This window comes from Sorghum bicolor, chromosome 10, assembly GCF_000003195.3.
Source record: "Sorghum bicolor cultivar BTx623 chromosome 10, Sorghum_bicolor_NCBIv3, whole genome shotgun sequence".
In the NCBI taxonomy this organism is placed as follows: Eukaryota; Viridiplantae; Streptophyta; class Magnoliopsida; order Poales; family Poaceae; genus Sorghum; species Sorghum bicolor.
In genome coordinates, this window is record NC_012879.2 from 34,328,657 (window position 1) to 34,347,236 (window position 18,580).

At 41.4% G+C, this 18,580-nt stretch overlaps 1 protein-coding gene and 2 long non-coding RNA genes across 4 annotated transcripts; all 3 read right to left on the reverse strand.

Annotated features, from left to right (window-relative positions):
- On the reverse strand, nt 3,402-13,643 carry LOC8085336 (DNA topoisomerase 2). Of its 2 annotated transcripts, XR_002448826.1 has the most exons (9): nt 13,520-13,643; nt 13,241-13,434; nt 5,864-6,181; nt 5,649-5,768; nt 5,394-5,563; nt 5,144-5,308; nt 4,375-4,733; nt 4,118-4,288; nt 3,887-4,023 (listed from the first exon to the last, which is right to left on the reverse strand). XR_002448826.1 is itself a non-coding variant. In XM_021450363.1 (4 exons), exons 1-4 carry the CDS (start codon nt 4,375-4,377, stop codon nt 3,508-3,510), a joined length of 615 nt encoding a protein of 204 aa, XP_021306038.1. In that variant the 5' UTR covers nt 4,378-4,822; the 3' UTR covers nt 3,402-3,507. The 2 variants fall into 2 exon arrangements, 1 of the variants encoding a protein (XP_021306038.1); XM_021450363.1 differs by lacking the exons at nt 5,144-5,308; nt 5,394-5,563; nt 5,649-5,768; ... (1 more) ...; nt 13,241-13,434; nt 13,520-13,643 and adding an exon at nt 3,402-3,759 and having other exon boundaries at nt 3,835-4,023; nt 4,375-4,822.
- LOC110430778 lies at nt 13,829-14,631 on the reverse strand. Its single transcript, XR_002448137.1, has 3 exons — nt 14,128-14,631; nt 13,966-14,035; nt 13,829-13,878 (listed from the first exon to the last, which is right to left on the reverse strand). It is a non-coding gene; the product is annotated as an uncharacterized LOC110430778 (long non-coding RNA).
- On the reverse strand, nt 14,768-18,486 carry LOC110431374. The gene is made up of 3 exons (XR_002448872.1): nt 17,646-18,486; nt 15,588-15,840; nt 14,768-15,448 (listed from the first exon to the last, which is right to left on the reverse strand). It is a non-coding gene; the product is annotated as an uncharacterized LOC110431374 (long non-coding RNA).

Here is an 18,580-nt window from a genome sequence, read left to right on the forward strand (position 1 = left end):
TTGGAAAAGTTATCGTCTGATCTGCAAACTGCAAACACATGGTTGTCTCTAATAAAGGATATGTAAAGAATTTTTCATAGAGTACCCTGGGTATAATGTTGACACTGGAGCCAAAGTCGCAGAGTGCTTCTGGGACGTCCACCATGCCGATGGAGATCGGGATGACGGGGCGTCCTGGATCACCTCTCTTGACCGGCAGAAGGTCAGTAGAGAATTCAGTGACGGGGTTACTCCAATTACCTGCATCAAAGATGTCTACAAGATTTGTAGATTCTAATCCTTCCGGTTGTGATGGTATACCGGGGTTAGTAGTAGGAACAGCAGCAGCTATTTGATTTAACTGAGATTCAATCATTTTATTAAAGCTAATTTAATTCTTGATGGCAGTAGAGAAATTATCCATTCTATTATTTATATTTTCTAGCATTTTATCATTAGATGCCAATTTCTTAGATAGGTTATCCATTAGTTTTCCTTGATTAGACACTAACTCTCTCAAAGGTGGAAAATTATTATTATTGTTGTAAGAATTGTTACCTTGATAATTACCTGAGTAGTTAGGCCTCTGTTGATTCCAACCTTGATTTTGTTGAGGACGGTTGTAGTAGTAGTAGTTGTTGTTGATTTAGTTCACATCCTCAAGTATCTCAGGGCAGTGATTGCCTGAGTGTCCAGTGTCTACACACTACTCGCAAGTCATGTGAGAGTCGTAGATGTGCATAACTTCCTTCTTATCTCCAGCTCTATCGTCGAGCTTCTTTATGAGCAGGTCTAGCTTTGCAGACAGCATATCTACCTCCTTCAGCTGATGCATACCTCCACCTCTCTTGCGTGTCTGGGTCCTCTCTTCATTCCAGCCTTGATTGGACGCCATCTTTTCCACAAGAGCTGTGGCTTGTGGTAAGTGATAAGAATGCTCCTCCAGCTGCAGCATCCATGGTTTCTCGGGCACTGTTGCCGAGTCCATGATAAAATGTCTGCATCAATAGCCAACTCTCCATTCCATGATGGGGACATTCTAGGATGTAGTCTTGAAAGCGCTCCCATGCTTCTGGAATAGATTCATTATTTTGTTGCTGAAAATTTGTAATCTTCCCACGGAGAGCATTGGTCTTGCCCATGGGAAAGAACTTTGCCAGGAAGTTTGTTGAACAGAGTGCCCACGTAGTATTCTTCTGCTTTGTAGCGTAGAACCACTGCTTCGCTCTTCCTAACAGTGAGAACAGTGAGAATGGGAAGAGGCGAAGTAGTATAGCATCTTTGGAAACTCCTGATATGGTGAATGTGTTGCAAATCTCCAGAAAGTGTTGTAAATGAGCACTAGCATCTTCGTGTGCCTTCCCACAGAACTGGTTGGATTGCACCATGTTGATAAGTCCAGGCTTGAGCTCAAAGTTGCCATCGATCTCTGCAGCAGGTCCAGTGCGGATGTTGTCCGTAGTGGGAGCTGAGAACTCGCGGATTGATTTGTTCGCCATGGCTTTGAACTCTGAACACAAGTTCCGGTGATCTTCTTGATTGGATGAAGCTTCTTACTGAAGTGTTGATGATCTCTTCTTAAGCTTGGCTCTCGTCTCCTTGAATAATGCTTCGGGATTGTCAACAAAATTTCCTGGAAGATGTCTTCTATTCATACATTCCCCTGCATAAGATAAAATAGGAAAATATCGGGGTAAAACTGTATGGGAGAATAGATAAGCTCAATCATATTAGTGATGCGAATGATAACTCAAAATCTTTTATTCTATTCCTGATTGGTAATCAACCTTCCCCGGCAACGGCGCCAAAAATGCGTGTTGGGTATTCTTAACAACATTACCAAAAGTAGACTAAATTCTCTAAATCTAGTAACGGTGCCAAAAATGCCAAACCTATCCCTCACACCACTTAAGCCAAGTTGTCATCCCTAGCATGACATGAGAGAGGCGGTATTGAAATATGCAATTGCTCTTCTAAATAAATAATGAATGGGATCTGCAAGCGCACAGATTAATACCGATGCAGCATTTTAACCGGGAAGTATTCCAGGTATCGTTATTTATATTTTTACCACTGGGAAGGGATTAGCAATCATCAATATTGATTACAGAATAGAATATGAGATTGAGTATCTATCACTGCATGTATAATTGAAAACATTATATCTAACTCTTCATACAGGGATAAGTGTCACATAAAAGATATATGAAATAATAATAGTGACAAGGATAACTAATCTGATCTAGCCACATAATAAATATGATAAGCACCTCAATTAGATACTCTAGAAAGTCATTAGCATGGTATTAGAACGAACTACAAGAATATTCCCTAAATTATTCTTAACTATATAGAGAAGCATTATCATAATTAGTGCAAGCATACTTAGCAATCATTGTGAGACAAGACTACGCCCATGCATAGTGATATTAGCAAGGAATATGAGAAACATAGCAATCACTCCCATGTAATAATGTTGCTCTGCCAGCCCAATACACGAGAGGGGGACTATACAAGAATCAATGAAGCTGTCACTATCACGAACCACCCCACGATCTGGCATATTGGGTACAATCGCAGATAAATACGGTATAAGCACCACGCCAACACAATATCTATCATTTACCCATGGATCCGATGGATAAACGCTATACGATCCTAAGCATGTATATAGATCCAATCTAACTAAGCCAAGTACATAACTATGATAAACTAAGAACAATATAATCTTGAATATAAGCAAGTAGAGCAAAGTCATAAGCAATATATTGAAGTAGAACAAAGTCATATTCATAATATTGAAGAACAAAGATAATTAGAAAGCAATTAGAAGCACAATTGGAGAATTACCAAGAATCCTCCTGACAGATCCGGAAACCAATCGAAGATTGACTCCTTCTAGTTCTAATCCTATGTAGCTATGCTAATCTAGATATCTAATTGATGTGGTGGCTCTAATCTTGATCAGAGGCTTCTTCTCCCTTGAGGAACAATGAATTAGGGTTGAGAAGCTCTCTCCTCCAGGGGCCAGGGGGTCTGGTTTTATAGTCCCTTCAAGTGAATATGGGCCGTTGGATCAAACCGACATAGATTGTATGGTTTAGATTCATCCTTTAGGTCGGTGGAAATCTCCCGCAAAGCAGAGTCCTAATTGGACTCAGGAGGTGGGCGGGTGCCCTGACCAACTGGGTGGGCGCCCAGGGTCAGGCCCCGTTTCGCCTCGGCTTCGGTCTCGTGGCTTCTGGAGTCTTCTAGATGTAAGATAATTGCACGGCACGTTAATATCTCTATGTAATCCCGACGTGTGGGCCTTTCTTCCGTATTTCCTGATAACCCCCTGCAGAAATAGACAAACACCAAAACTCGTGGAATTCTGTCAGATAAAACCCTAAGTCTAGATCTTGATTTCATTTGGTTCCTTTTCTTTATTTATTTGATAATTAAATTTGATACTTAAGGACCGTCAACAGTACCTTTCTTTTCTCATAAAAAGCAAGCCTCAAGGCGAGTATAAATGACACAATTTAGTTACAATACGACAAAAGAAATAAAAAATGGAGGTCTTGTAGCAAAAAGGTAGTACATACTTTGCTCTGGACTGTCATTCTTTTTAATTATGCCATTTGAATCCAACAAATGCATATTTGATGTTCCCATTGATGTTCTCAGTTCAAACTTCCTCTGAAGATCTACTTCATTGGCTTGCACCAAATTCTCAGAATTCTCATGCAAGTGTATCATTATTTCAACATCATTGCCGCCTCTCTTTTTTTCATAACTCTGTAAAATTATTATGATTAAAAACTAGTGGACAACAATCATTTCATGATTAAAACATACTATGTAATCAATTACCTTGATGAATTTGTCTTCTCCGTCCATAAAAGTTTTAAGCTTCCTTTCATAATTCTCCATCGAGATCTTCACTGGGAGCTCACTTATTTTTAGTGTAGTTTTGTCAACAACCTTTATGATACCACTAGCGGTATAGGTAACACCTGATTTCTTGGTCTTGGTAGTTTTGTTTTTGACACTCACTTCTCCCTGTTGGTTCATGTACACAAGATAAAACACCAACATTAGATTTTTTTAAGACAAAAATAAAAACAGAATTGTAAAAAAAACATGTATTACTAACGTGGAAATGTCTGAACCACGGTTTCATTTCTTCCAACGTCTCTGATCCCTGTATCTTTAGTTTCAAATTGTGTACAATGTCTTTGGGATTGTAACAAGGAATCTTTGTGCTCCATCCAGTACCAATTCCTTCAGCGCCATTGACTAAAATCATTGGAAGGTTGGCAAATACCTAAAAAGTGACAACCAGGCCTTAGCTACTTATTATAAAGGTCAAATTGCTGAGGATGGATGGAGCAAGTGGTGCCTAGTTATTACCATGAAGGTTCAATTGACTGCCCATCTTCACACAGATAATCGAGCAGAATATCATCATTTTCGTTAAATTTCCTGCAAGTGATACTTGATAACTCTATGAAGATATATCTAGCACTAGCAGCATCTTTGCCTGCCAAAAATGAAAAACAAGCATGAATAAAATGTTTAACAACTAGTTTTCTCATAGTGGCTTGTTAACTCGCCTCTAATCTTGTACCAAATTGCCCATTGGGACGCAAAAGGTTGATATTGTTGCTTCCAACAAAATCTTGAGCCATTCTTACTATTGTGTTTGATAGATTTCCTTCACCGTGATGATAAGCAGAACATTCTGCCACAGACGCGGCGAACTTTGCCACCTGTGATCAAGTATTAAATTAGCAATATTATAAGGCTAATTTAGAGAGAACATGACACATAAATCATAATATGGCAGCCCGACCAGAGGCTCAACCCTTTTCTACTTATAAGTTAGGACTGAAGCTTTGGAGTGGATATGATTCTCATCATCATAGACTATATGGAACAAGCTTGAGATTGACAACCCACAAGACAAGAGTTTCAAGCAAGCTAGTCTACCTTTATATATTCAGGTGCCAGTATACATAAGGAAACTAAAACTAAATATATAATGGCGATCCAATCTAAAGAAACTATGGAATACAAAAGATCGAAGCCTACCATATTCTCGGCTATAGCGCCGACTGATATGAAAATATGTGGAAAAGATTCATATTAGAAAAAACAAATGATAGTTGGGATGTCATACCTTTGTTTCCTTGTTCAATTTTTTCTTAAATGCGCTGAACATTATCTTTCTCTGCCCTTTTTTAAATCCATCTACCGATGCATCTCTAATACCATGTATAATGTGAGCCCTTTCTTAATGAAGTCAAGGATTCTTTTGTTTTCCCAGTTTGAGGAAGTACACTTTCTTCAGGATGAAATTTTTGTTATCACATTAATGTTGGTCCTTAAATTAACCTGAATGAATCTTTAAAAATAATATCAAGACCGACCTTGCAGTTATGAAGAAAGTTATAAATCCATTTCTTCCTTTCCTCCACTTTATGTTTACTGAATGCTGTCTTGATAGCCTTATCATCTTCTTCATTCACCCACACAAAATATTTCTGATGGATGTCAATATCTATGAAATATTGCATCCCTTCCTTAAGTGTGCTCGTGCCTAACCCCAGTATGTATGAAAAATGTCCAAGTTGAAGACCACATAGAAAAATTGAAATGATTAAAATTTGAGCAAAAAAACACACCTTATAGTACTTTATAGACCATTTACTTAATTCTGTCCCATGTTTACTTTTCTCCCATGCCGTATACTCGTTTAGTGTATAGAAAACCTGACTTGGACAATCTCTTGTATAATCCGTAACCTAAACAAGTTTTAATCCGTGACATGGTAAGTTTTATGAGTCTTAATAACTGAAACCTTAACAAAAAATGTTAAAGCAAGTAACAAGTGGCATACCTTTAAAATTGGGGTAACTAATTCACACAAAAGGATTTAGATTTAATCTTCAGAAGGGAAGGCCAAAAAACATGAAATAAGTTAATGATCAATCCTTTAATATGAAATCCATCTGGATCCTGGTCGGTCATGACCATAACTTTACCATATCTCAAATTCTTCAAATCTTTTTCATCATTATAGTGTTTTTGTAGTCTAAACCAATAATCTTTCTCATATTGTTAATTTCCTCATTGTCCAAGATGACGCATCTCTCACATTCAGTAGCTTACCCTTCAATGCAAGAACTCCAAAGTAGTCCCTACGAACAGAACCTAGCTGCTGAGGAGAACAAAACTTACTCAATACTCTTGTCAATATAAAAGGAACATATGTGCAATGAAATGTGCAATCAACAGTTACTAATTGCAGGGGAACTTCAATATAAGAATAAGAACTACGTGGAAAATAATTTTTCTAACATCTTGATCTAATCATTAACACATGTGTGCACATATGAAACTTGGGATTCCCAAATACAAGTCCGATTATAACCTTTTATCCTAAAGACTCAAGTCCAATCATAACCTTTAATCCTAAAGACTCAGCTAACTAAAAAAAATCTGAATCAAAAACTTTTTGCCTTGATTAAACTCTTGGCTGAAATTTGAGTTTTTCATAAAAATCAAGGAAATTTGGGACAGACCACACTAAATCACTAAATCTGCCATTGATACTTGGTGTATCAAAATGGACTTAATTAATAAAGGGTTGGGGTCAAAGTCTAAAAGATCATACTAGAAAATACAAGAATTTGCTAAAAACAAGTTGGAGGTGTTAGAAAAACAGGAGGAGCTTGATGTGCTCAAGCTGGATATAAAGTCTTCCATTCAATCTAAGTTTCATGAAAGAGAAGGATATGGCATAGGGGATCTAATTCTATGTGGTTCTTGAAAGATCATAACAACTCTGAGTACTTTCATAGAATAGCTCATGGTAGAAAGAGAAAGAACACCATTTCTTTGCCTAAACCACAATGAGATCATTATTGAGGGGGATGCTGCCATCGTGGAGGATGCTTCTTAATATTATAATTTCTGCTAGAATGTCTTGGGCACAAGAGGTTTGACAAGAGATAGTGTGAACGGACTACTTCTGGCACTAATAAGATTGATGTGGCTAAAAAGTGATTCTTTCGGCAAGGTCATTTGAAGCGAAAATACCACTTGATCAAATGGAATGAGATCACTAAACCCAAAAACAAAGGATGGTTGGGGGGTCACAGACCTAAGGAAAATGAACATCAGTCTCCTATGTAAATGGTGGTGGATGGTGGTTGCTGAGAATGTATGTGGAATATGAAAAGATAATATTAGGAAGAAGTACGAATACCAGTTTGTGACATGATAAGTGGTGTGATCAAGTCTCCTTAAAAGACAAGTTCCTCAATTATATGATATCAATGTTGAACAAAACGTTCTGTTTCTTTTATGAAACAAAGAAGTTAGCATCCCTCTTTTAGAAGATGGCTCAATTGAGAAGGTTACTGTTAGAATATAATTATAACAGCCCATATTGGGTTTACGGCTCATTGGCCTTGTACTCCTAGCCTGACTTGTATTAGTACCACATTGTAATATGTAGATGTACTGCAATCCTTCCGGGCTTTATAATGAAGGTCAGCCCTTATGGTTAGGGTGTGTGGTGTTTCTACATGGTATCATCCAAATTACGATTTTTTTCCTTCCGCTCGCGGCCCCCCCCCACCCCCTGCCCGTGCGACCTCTCTGAGGCCGTGCGCCACCGCACTAGGCCGCGCCGCCCCCAGGCCACGCTCAGGTCGCGCCGCCGCCAGGGCGCTGCCCAGCCGCGTCGCCTCCTTCAGACTGCGCCGCTGCCAGGCCACGCCACCTTCTCAGGCCGCGTCGCCGATCCTAATCGCGCCGCCGCCGATCCAGCCGCGCGATCATCTTCTTCACGCTGTGTCGTCATGACGACTCCGGCCACCGACTCTAGCACGTCCAGCTCGACCTCCTCGGCGACCTCTGGTGACGTCATGGCGGACGCCCTCGCTCCTCCGTTCTTCGCCCCTTACGCTGCCATCAACGTCAAGCAGCACGTGCCGATCGTCCTCAGCCTCGAGCGCCCCAACTTCAACAAGTGGAAGGCGTTCTTCACCGCCCTCTGCGCCAAGTACGGGCTCCTTGGCCACATCGACGGCACGCTGCCCGCACGTCCGGCTGATCCTACATGGTCTCAGCCCGATGCCTGCATTCGTGGCTAGATGTATGGCTCTGTCGATGATCCTGTCCTTGAATTCGCCATAGACGACGCCGACCACGACGCCCGTGCCCTCTACGTCTCCATCGAGGCCTTGTTCCAAGCTAACAAGGAACCACGCACCGTTGTCCTCGGCCAAGAATTCTACAGCATGTTCCAGGGTGACCTCTCTGTCGACGCCTACGCCCAGAAGATGAAGCACACTGCGGATGGCCTACGGGAGGTCAGGCATCCTGTCTCCAACCCACAGCTTGTGCTCAACCTCCTGCGTGGTTTCAACCTCCGCCTCGCCAACACCGCCGACATCGTCACCAACACGTCGCCACTCCCCGACTTCCGGTCCGTCACCAACATGCTTTGTGTTAAGGAGCTACGCCTTGGCAACGAGGGCAAGGAGGCTTCCACCTCAGCCTTTGCAGCCAGCATGATCTCCTCTTGCACGTCGCCCTCCTGCCTATCCACCTCCTCTGCCTCCAATCGTGGCAGCGGTGGCAAGGGCAAGGGCAGTAAAGGCAAAGGAGGGCGCAGCGGTAACAGCAGCGGCGGGTGACACAACCAGTAGGGAGGAGGCGGCCGACATCACCAACAGCAGCAGCAGGTCCAGCCGGCCGGTCCCTGGGTTTGCTACAACCCTTGGGCCGGTGCCTGGGCTCCCCCCCCACCCCGCAGTAGCAGTGGGCTGCGCCCCCTGCCCAGCAGTGGCGCGTGCCGCCTGCACCTCCTCCACAGGCGCACACGGCCTTTGCGCCACCCTAGTACTCCTCCAGGCCTCCGGCGTACGCGCCTCCCGGCACCTGGGATCCAACCGCCCTCATCATAGCCCTCAATCAGATGGTAGTTCAGGGGTCTGATTCCTGGGTGATAGACAGTGGAGTGACATCCGACATGTCCTCCAACGACGGTACACTTCTCTCTCTTCTCCCATCACCACCGTCTTCTATCACGGTCGGTAACGGACATTCCATTCCAGTTTATAGTCATGGCACATCTCTTTTACAATTAGCTGATCGTTCTTTTCGTCTTGATAATGTTCTTGTCGCTCCACAACTCACTTGTAATCTGTTATTTGTTCAACAACTTACTCGCGACAATAATGTTTCTATTGAGTTTGACGCCTCAGGTTTTTTTGTTAAGGATCTCCAGAACAAGATGGTCCTTCTTCGGTGCAATAGCCACGAGGATCTCTACACCATTCCACACATGCCTCCTCGTTGCCATGTTGTTGTTGTCTCCCCGGAGCTGTACCATTCTCGTCTTGGTCATCCTGTACCTTCCGCCATCAACACTTTGCATAAACTTTCAGCTATTAAATGTAATAAAGCCGCCCACCGCCTTTGCCATGCCTGCCAGCTCGGCAAACACGCTAGGCTGCCTTTTGCTAGTTCACTTTCTAGTACATCAGCACCTTTTGAACTCGTTCATTGTGATGTTTGGACCTCTCCAATTTTGAGTATTTCCGGCTATAAATTTTATCTTGTGATAGTTGATGATTTTACACATTATTGTTGGATATTTCCTCTTCGTCATAAATCTGAAGTTCATGCTCATATTGTTCAATTTGTCACTTATGCTCACACACAGTTCAGTCTTCCTGTACGCTGTTTTCAGGCAGATAATGGGACTGAATTCATCAACAATGCCACCGCTGCCTTCTTGGCCAGCCGTGGCATTCTTCTCCATAACTCGTGCCCCTACACATCTGCTCAGAACGGCAAAGCACAGCGCATGCTGCGCACCTTGAACAACACCGTTCGCACACTTCTGATTCATGCAGCCATGCCACCATCTTATTGGGTGGAGGCTCTCTCCGCTGCTGTGTTTCTGCTCAACCGGCAGCCATCCTCGTCCATCAACAACGGTATACCCTATCATCTTCTCCATCACAAGATGCCCGACTACTCCATCCTTCGAGTTTTTGGTTGCTTGTGCTATCCAAACCTTATTGCCACGACTCCTCATAAATTATCTCCTCGCTCTACGGCGTGTGTCTTTCTCGGTTACTATCCTTCCTAGAAGGTCTATCGGTGTCTTGACCTTTCCACTCGCAAGATCATAATCTCATGACACGTCATTTTTTATGAGACTCACTTTCCGTTTGCGGCTTCCAAGCCCCACTCAGACTCTGTTGACTTTTTGTTACAGGACATACTGCCCGCGCCTCCTCTGTCCACCTCGGACACTGAGGTCATGACGCCCCTGGAGGATGCCAGTGATGCCGATGACCCCGTTGGACTAGACCTAGCCATTGTGTGGCATCGCGCTGCCCGCCGGGTGCCCTTGGGTGCCTTGCCCCCACCGCTAGCCCCCTCCGTAGGCAGCGTGGCTGCTCCTGCAGCCGCTGCATCATAGACAGCAGCACCGCCTCCTCTCCACATCTACACTCAGTGTCCTCGTCCGACTGCACCAGCGGCCGCCGCTCCTACAGCTGCAGCAGCAGCACCGGTGGCGGTACCGCCGGTCCTCCCTCCTCCCTCCCGGGAGACGCGATCCCAGACGGGATCGTTACCACCGCCCATCCAGCGGTACGGTTTCACTGTAGGTTCCACGACGCTGGCTTCCCCGCTGCCCGCCAACTCACGTGCTGCTATGGCGGATCCTAATTGGCGGGCGGCCATGACCGACGAGTACAAGGCGCTCATCGACAATGGCACCTCACATCTTGTACCTCGACCACCACGTGCTAATGTGATCACTGGCAAGTGGGTCTTCAAGCACAAGTATTATGTTGATGGCTCTATCGCCCGTCACAAAGCACGGTGGGTTGTTCGTGGTTTTTCACAGCAGTACGGCATCGATTACGACGAGACGTTCAGCCCAGTTGTCAAACCGGCCACCATCCGTGTCGTCCTCGGCATCGCTGCTTCTTCATCCTGGCCGATTCAACAGCTGGATGTGAAGAACACGTTTCTCCGTGGTCATCTGGATGAGACTATCTACTGCCAACAGCCACCTGGCTTCGCCGACCCGGCCGCCCCCGACCACGTCTGCCTCCTGTACAAGTCCCTGTATGGACTTAAGCAGGCGCCCAGGGTTTGGTACCAGCGGTTTGCCGGCTTTGATCAGCGCTCCGGCTTCACTGCTTCGGTCTCCGACATGTCCCTCTTTGTTTACAAGGAGGGCCCCGACGTCGCCTACCTGCTGCTCTACGTCGACGACATCATTTTGACTGCTTCGTTTCCTGTTCTACTTCGGCGCATCATCTGGCTTCTTCACTTTGACGGCCTCTTCCTCTCCCAGCGACAGTATGCTACGGAGCTGCTCCAGCGTGCCGACATGGCCGAGTGTCACTCTACAGCGACTCCTGTGGATAGTCAGGCCAAGCTCTTAGCTACAGATGGTGCTCCGGTGGCGGATGCTACCAGTACTGCAGTGTGGCTGGCGCTCTGCAGTACCTCACGCTGACTCGTCCGAACCTCGCCTATGCCATCCAGCAGGTGTGCCTCTTCATGCATGACCCGCGTGAGCCTCATCTAGCGTTGCTCAAGCATGTCCTCCGGTATGTGAAGGGCACTCTGTCCACCGGGCTTCACCTTGGTGTTGGCGGCATCGACAGTTTGACCACTTACTCCGATGCTGATTGGGCTGGATGTTCGGACTCTCAGCGCTCCACTTCAGGCTACTGTGTCTTCCTCGGTGACAACTTAGTCTCTTGGTCCTCTAAATGACAAACTATGGTTTCTCATTCGAGTGCGAAGGTTGAGTATCGTGCCGTTGCTCACGATGTGGCTGAGACTTGTTGGCTCCGACAGTTGCTTCAGGAGCTCCATGCGCCCATTGCTTCAGCAACGATCGTCTACTGTAACAACGTCAGCACCGTCTATATGACTGCCAACCCAGTACATCATCGTCGCACGAAGCACATTGAGATAGACATCCACTTTGTTTGTGACAAAGTGGCCTTGGGACAGGTTCGGGTGCTCCATGTCCCATCGTCTCATCAGTTTGCAGACATCATGACTAAAGGGTTACCTGTACAATTGTTTACTGATTTTAGGTCTAGTCTTTGTATTCGTGACACTCCCGCTTAGACTGAGGGAGGGTGTTAGAATATAATTATAACAGCCCATATTGGGCTTACGGCCCATTGGCCTTGTACTCCTAGCCTGACTTGTATTAGTACCACATTGTAACTTGTAGATGTACTGCAAGCCTTCTAGGCTATATAATGAAGGTCACCCCCCTGGTTAGGGTGTGCGGTGTTTCTACAGTTACATGATATCTTGTACCACAATACTAATGATGATTGTGATAGAGCAAGATGCAAGTTCCCTCAATTATATGATATCAATGTGGAACAAAACTGTTCTATTTCTTTTATGAAACAAAGAAGTGAGCATCTCTCTTTTAGAAGATGGCTCAATTGAGAAGGTTACATGTTATCTTATACCACAATACTAATGATGGTTGTGATAGAGCAAGATGGGAGTGGGAAAAATCTGGGAACTTCTCTATCAAATCTACTTATAAGAAGCTATGTAGGCATGACTGTGGGCCTAACTTCAAACAAGTTTAGAAGGCTAAGATACCTCTGAAATATAAACTTTTAAACAAAATTGGAAAGGTGATGAATCAGGCACGGAGAAGGAAACTGTAAGTTTGGTGCTAATTGTAGATCCAGCAGTTTAGAGCAATTCTGGAATTAGTTTCATTGGATTAAGTTTGGTGCTGATTGTAGACCTAGCAGTTTTGACCAATTCTGGACTTGAATTCATTGGATTATACCAAAGGGTAAATCTGTCTACATTTTGGGCTTAGGGAACTGTTTGCTGGGTACTGTGGTTAACTCCAAATGCCACATGTTTTGATAACAAGAGGATTAGACCTCCTAGTCAGATCATGTCTTATGTGTTTTGACAACCAGACGTTGGATAGTTTGGCACACTTGGACAGGTGTTTTTGCTAGTTCTGCTGGTTGGTGATCCCTTAGTGATTAGCCTAGTGGCCAGGATTAACTTTTTTTAAGTTTCTTAGAGCACTAATAAAATTTGGTTTTTAAACATATGTTACTCACATGTTGTCAATAAAAAAAGAACATATGTGCAATCAAATGTGCAACCAACAATACTCTTGTTAATAAAAAAGGAATATATGTGACAAACTTATAATTGTAATACTCACAGCTAGAGCTTTTGCTGAGTCTCCTTCGGTAATAATCAAAGTGCATTTGTGAGAGTCCACTCCACCAACACGAGTTGCATCCTCAAACTTCGTTGGATTTGCTTCAATGCTTTCATCCTCTTCTTTAAGTGCCCATGCAAGTGTCTCCTTTAAAGCACATCTAAATATTTCTTTAAAGATAAAAGAATGTGCCACTGAAATTTTTTTACTTCATATTAGCAATACACAGGCATCAAAGCAACATACAACCTACATTATTAAGAAAACAAAACCACATACCTTCAGTGAAAAACTCCTCGAACTTAGCATTTCTGAGAGCAGGATCAATGTAAACTTTTGCATTATCTGTTTACTTTGTATTAGCAATATGGAGGCTTATAAGAAACACAACTTAAATTTTAAAAAAACACACACACACACAATCACATACCTTGAAACTGTGGTTCACCATAAAAAAAGGGATAGTCCGCATTTATGAAGACACATAAGTGGCTCTTCACATCACTTGTCTGTATCTCAATGTTCTGAACATTCTTCATTTTCCTTTTGATTGAACTTTTCAGATGTTCTTCAACATGTCTTGTGATAGTATCAAATTGAAATCCTCCCTCTATTACAACACCATTAACAAAGTTGAACTGAAACAAATACAAAGATAGTGAGTTGCAAAACAAACGCAGCCGATAGAGAATATAGCCTACATAACTTTGGCTGGGAACACAAACCTGTTGGTATTGGCCATTTCTGCTTAAAGTAATACACACCTCCCAAGCAAAGGCTAACTTTTGTTATACACTGAAATAAAATACAAGAGTAAATATTTTAAAAACAGACATATGGTTTTGTTTATCCTAAATAAAACTTTTGTTTTTATGAATATTTGAAACCTTTTTGATGTCTTCTTGGAAGGAGATGGCAGGTACAAATCCACATAACTTGAAAAATTATTAGTGAGCAAATGGCCATCTAGATGAACCTTTAGTTTCTGGTTGTTTCTTCTTTTGTAAAGTGCAGCCAGATCTACCACCCTTTTTCTCATAAGGGCTGTCATATCATCTTGAAGCTCATTACAGTAAAAACTCAATGTGGTCCAATGACACCCATTAGAGCATTCTGTGATTTTAGCATTTCTTTTCTTCCCAGGTTTGCCATAAAAAAACTAAATTTGTGTTGAATAAGATATGAAATTAGTGTTTAGTTAAGTCATTTTAAAAAAAATAAACTTACACCTTTTATGCTACTACTAATTTCTGAACTAAGTAGAGGTTAAAATAAACAATACACATTAGGTGACAACAAAAGTAGTAAACACACATTATGACACAAATAAAAATTTATACTTGTATTAAAGTACTCCCTCCGTATCAGATTTAGAAGTCGATTTGGACAAGGTTTGAGTCAAATATTGGGAATATAAATCATCAATAACTTTTAAATTGTTGAGTTTGCAAATGTGAAAAATTATATGAATAGATTTGTCTTGAAAAATACTTTCATAAAAGTATATCTATATCTATATCATTTTGTCCTAAATATTTTATAAAAATAAGAGGTCAAAGTTGTGTTTTGGAAACCATGTCACTATTCTAAACGACTGCTAAATTCGATACGGAAATAGTATAGATTTATCTACCTTTTATCTAAAAAAACACTCTTGAATAGACCCTGACAACAAAATCATACTGAATCCATCCATCCCAAAATATAGCAACTTAGGAGGGGATTGGACACAACCTAGTATTTTGGGAGTAATTACATGGTCATTTAGTGCAAAATATAATTTGAATAAGCCTTTAGTACGAAGCACTATACCTTCTTGCATTTCCGGTCACTTGCATTAAATGTTGTGATCACAAATCATAAAAAGATGGATGAGCCTTGAGGATCCATATATTTTCTAATGGAGGAGTTTCTGAGCAAGAGAGTATACCAGGGGTCGAGGTTATCATTTTCAAACGGAAAGAAAACTCCAAAGCAACGTATGGAGATATAGCGCTCGTCCACTTTAATGTTAACATCCAGGTCAATCTTGTCGTTTGTAAGGATCTCTGTATGGAGTTCTTGTTCAAGTTCAAAAGACATTAATATCTCATCAAATATAGTTTGTAGAATTGGGATGTAGTTGACATTTCGATGCACCATGGCATGGCCGTTGTAAACCCATTGCATTTTTGTTTGCATCTTTAATAAATTGTGCTTGTCAAGCACCTGCCAATGAGAAATTTTACTACAATTGTGAGGGCTACAGAAAAGAAAAAACGAAATGTGCCAATGAGAAATATTACTACAATTGTGAAGGCTACAGAAAAGAAAAAAAATGATATGTGCCAATAAGAAATATTACTACATTTATCTGGAGGGGGGAGCTGCCGGCTCGTTGATTGCTTGGAGAGGGGGTGCCAGCTCGTTGATGGCTTCCCGCTGGCTCTGGGTTGCATCGCCGCTCGCTAGGGGACGCTTGCGAGGGTGCAAGCCACTAGCGGCTGCGTCGCCGCTCGCCATGGGACGCTTCGTCTTGTCAGCTTGGACAAATGCACCGAGAGGGAAAATTTTCCAAAACAGTAAGTGAGCATTGTGTGGTCTAATAGAAGTTAAGCAATCTGCAAAAAAAACAACAAAACCACTTGAAAATATCTCATGGTAGACAATGTTCGTTTCATGTGTCCAGTCACCATTCATATGCTCTATCAATATCTCTAGATCTCTTTGAGGTGACATGTGAAACAGCAACAAACAAGCATCGGTAAATACAGGTTTTTTGGGTAGTTACCAGCATTGGACAATGCCTGCCCTTGGCTCCTATTGATAGTCATTGCATAGCATACCTTAACTTTAAATTGGTGCCTCTCTAGAACAAAGGGCAGCTTTGTATTTGTAAGTGTTAGACAAATCCTTGGAATCAGAACAACATGCCCCATGTGTGTGACGGTCATTATCTATATATGCTTCTATTAAAATATTGAAGGGCTATGAATGCAGGTACAAAGAAGAAATGTGTTGTAACTGTCCACATCTGGTTCGTATGTCACGCTCCACTATCCAAAGAGAAATGGAAAAAGTCTACAAACCCCTCTCAACTATCCAGTGTACTCTACTTCACCCCCGAACTATAAAACCGGATATTCTAACCGGTCAAATAACACCCTTGAGCAGTTTTGAAGGGTGGTTTTGTCTTTTTCTTTTTAATTTATTTCCGCCGAATCTTTGAAAATCATAATAAATCACAAAAAAATTATAAAAGGAAAAGTCTAATTTTGTTGAACTTTTGATGAGTAGATCTACACAGTGCATATATAATATGGTATACTTTAGTATAAAGTTTTTGCTGTAGTACACAGTGAATACATGCAGTTTCGATGGTCTAGTTATGGTAAACTTTTTATGGTGGGCTCATTATTATATGCTTGAACTATGATAAAAAATTTATACTCGTTGAATCACGTATAACTTAGTTATAGATAAAGCATAGATTTAACAAAAATAAAGCTAAATAAATCTATAACTAAGTTATACGTAATGTAATGTGTACGAAATAATTACTATAGTTCAACAAGACAATAATTAGCTCATCAAACAAATTCACCATAATTGGACGATAAAAACTGCATATATAAATTATTCTAATTAATTATAGAAAAACATAGATCCAAAGCTATAGCAAAAACTTTATACTAAGCATACCATATTATATATTCACTATGTAGATCTACTTATGTGGAGTCCAACAAGATTAGATTTTATATTTTATGATTTTTCTTTAATTTATTATGATTTTTCAAAGATTCAACAAAAATAAATAAAAAAGAAAAAGACAAAAGCACCCTACTTGAGGGGGTTATTTGACCGGTTTTAAAAAGTTTAAAGTGTAGAATATTCGATTTTATAGTTTAGGAGGTAAAGTAGTCCACTCTAGATAATTTGTGATTATGTAAACATTTTCTAAAGAGAAATCACGGCCAGCAGAAGAAAACAGTGCCCTTAGAAGGCACAGTCGCAGCAAAGGGCACAACAATCTCAAGCAAACAAGCATCTAAGGCAAGCCACACCTAATTGTCGCCCCACCCTCTCTCTCTAGGGCAATCATAAAAGCAACTAGTACAAACCGCACGCCCTTGTGCACGAGGAAAAGTGAGCATCCAGTGATGTATAATAATTAGAGTACATTGATCAATACACACTTGCGGGATGTATATATTACATATGGCTGCATAGAGTACATTGATATATAAGTATCTATGTACATATTACATATGGTAAGTTCGTGATACATATTACACATATTAGCATGCATCAGCTGATAAAAGGGTAGATATATAAGTATTTTGAGATGTATATTTCACATATTGGATAGAGTAATCTTAAGTAGAACTGGTGCTGAACATTCTAAGATTGGTCTGGATCTTACATTCCGTGTCATGTTCCCAGATGAACATTCTATAAATCTCCTTGCCCTCTTGATGAAACAGTACTCCTGAATCTATCTGATGACACACTCCAGCCAGTAACTGTAGATGAGCAAATTTGGATGACAAAGATGGAACAATATCCAAAACAGCTGAATTGCTAATTCATGAACAATTTGAGAGCTACTTTGTAACAGAAAATCAAACGTAGTCAGGTACTATCAATGTGTACACGCATGTTCTATTTAGACTGAGGTAATGTAAGCCATAGCAAGAATAAGATAAAGCAGATAAATAATAGCATCATGTGTATTTTGCGGGGCACAAGGATATGAATTTGTGTGCAGTCATACCTTCACGGCTACATCACCACACAACAAGGTGGCAGGTGGAACATAGCGTCGATTTTCAGGAGTAACAACGTGTCCATGAACAACCAAGTAGTTATGATAAATTCATCAATTATGGGAAAACAAAGGATTGGAAAGAAGTTGCTTCTGCCCTATAATCAACAGTTGTATATTATGCTCTATTGAACCTGAAGACACAGCAATGACCTGGGCTACCAAATCCTTGTACATTTACCTCCAATAAATGGAAGAGGATTATAGTTTCTATGTAAGCTTGTGGAAACAAATAAAGTGGTTCTCATTGGATGTATAAAGGCATGTCTTAAGTTGCACAAATGAAGGACATCAGGAAAATTTCTAAAAATTTATATACCAACCCTATCTTATGTTGTAATGCAACACATTTTCTTCTTCTGAAAGGAAACAGCAAAGCAAAGTGGCAAGTTGTTGACGGTCCTTAAGTATCAAATTTAATTATCAAATAAATAAAGAAAAGGATCCAAATGAAATCAACATCTAGACTTAGGGTTTTATCTGACAGAATTCCACGAGTTTTGGTGTTTGTCTATTTCTGTAGGGGGTTATCA

What these genes read in the sequence shown, in the direction of transcription:
- LOC8085336 (XM_021450363.1), bottom strand. An exon ending in CGTGGTTCAGACATTTCCAC is followed by an intron (nt 4,024 to 4,117) that starts GTTAGTAATACA and finishes ATGAACCAACAG; the next exon opens with GGAGAAGTGAGTGTCAAAAA. An exon ending in GAGAAGACAAATTCATCAAG is followed by an intron (nt 3,760 to 3,834) that starts GTAATTGATTAC and finishes ATAATTTTACAG; the next exon opens with AGTTATGAAAAAAAGAGAGG.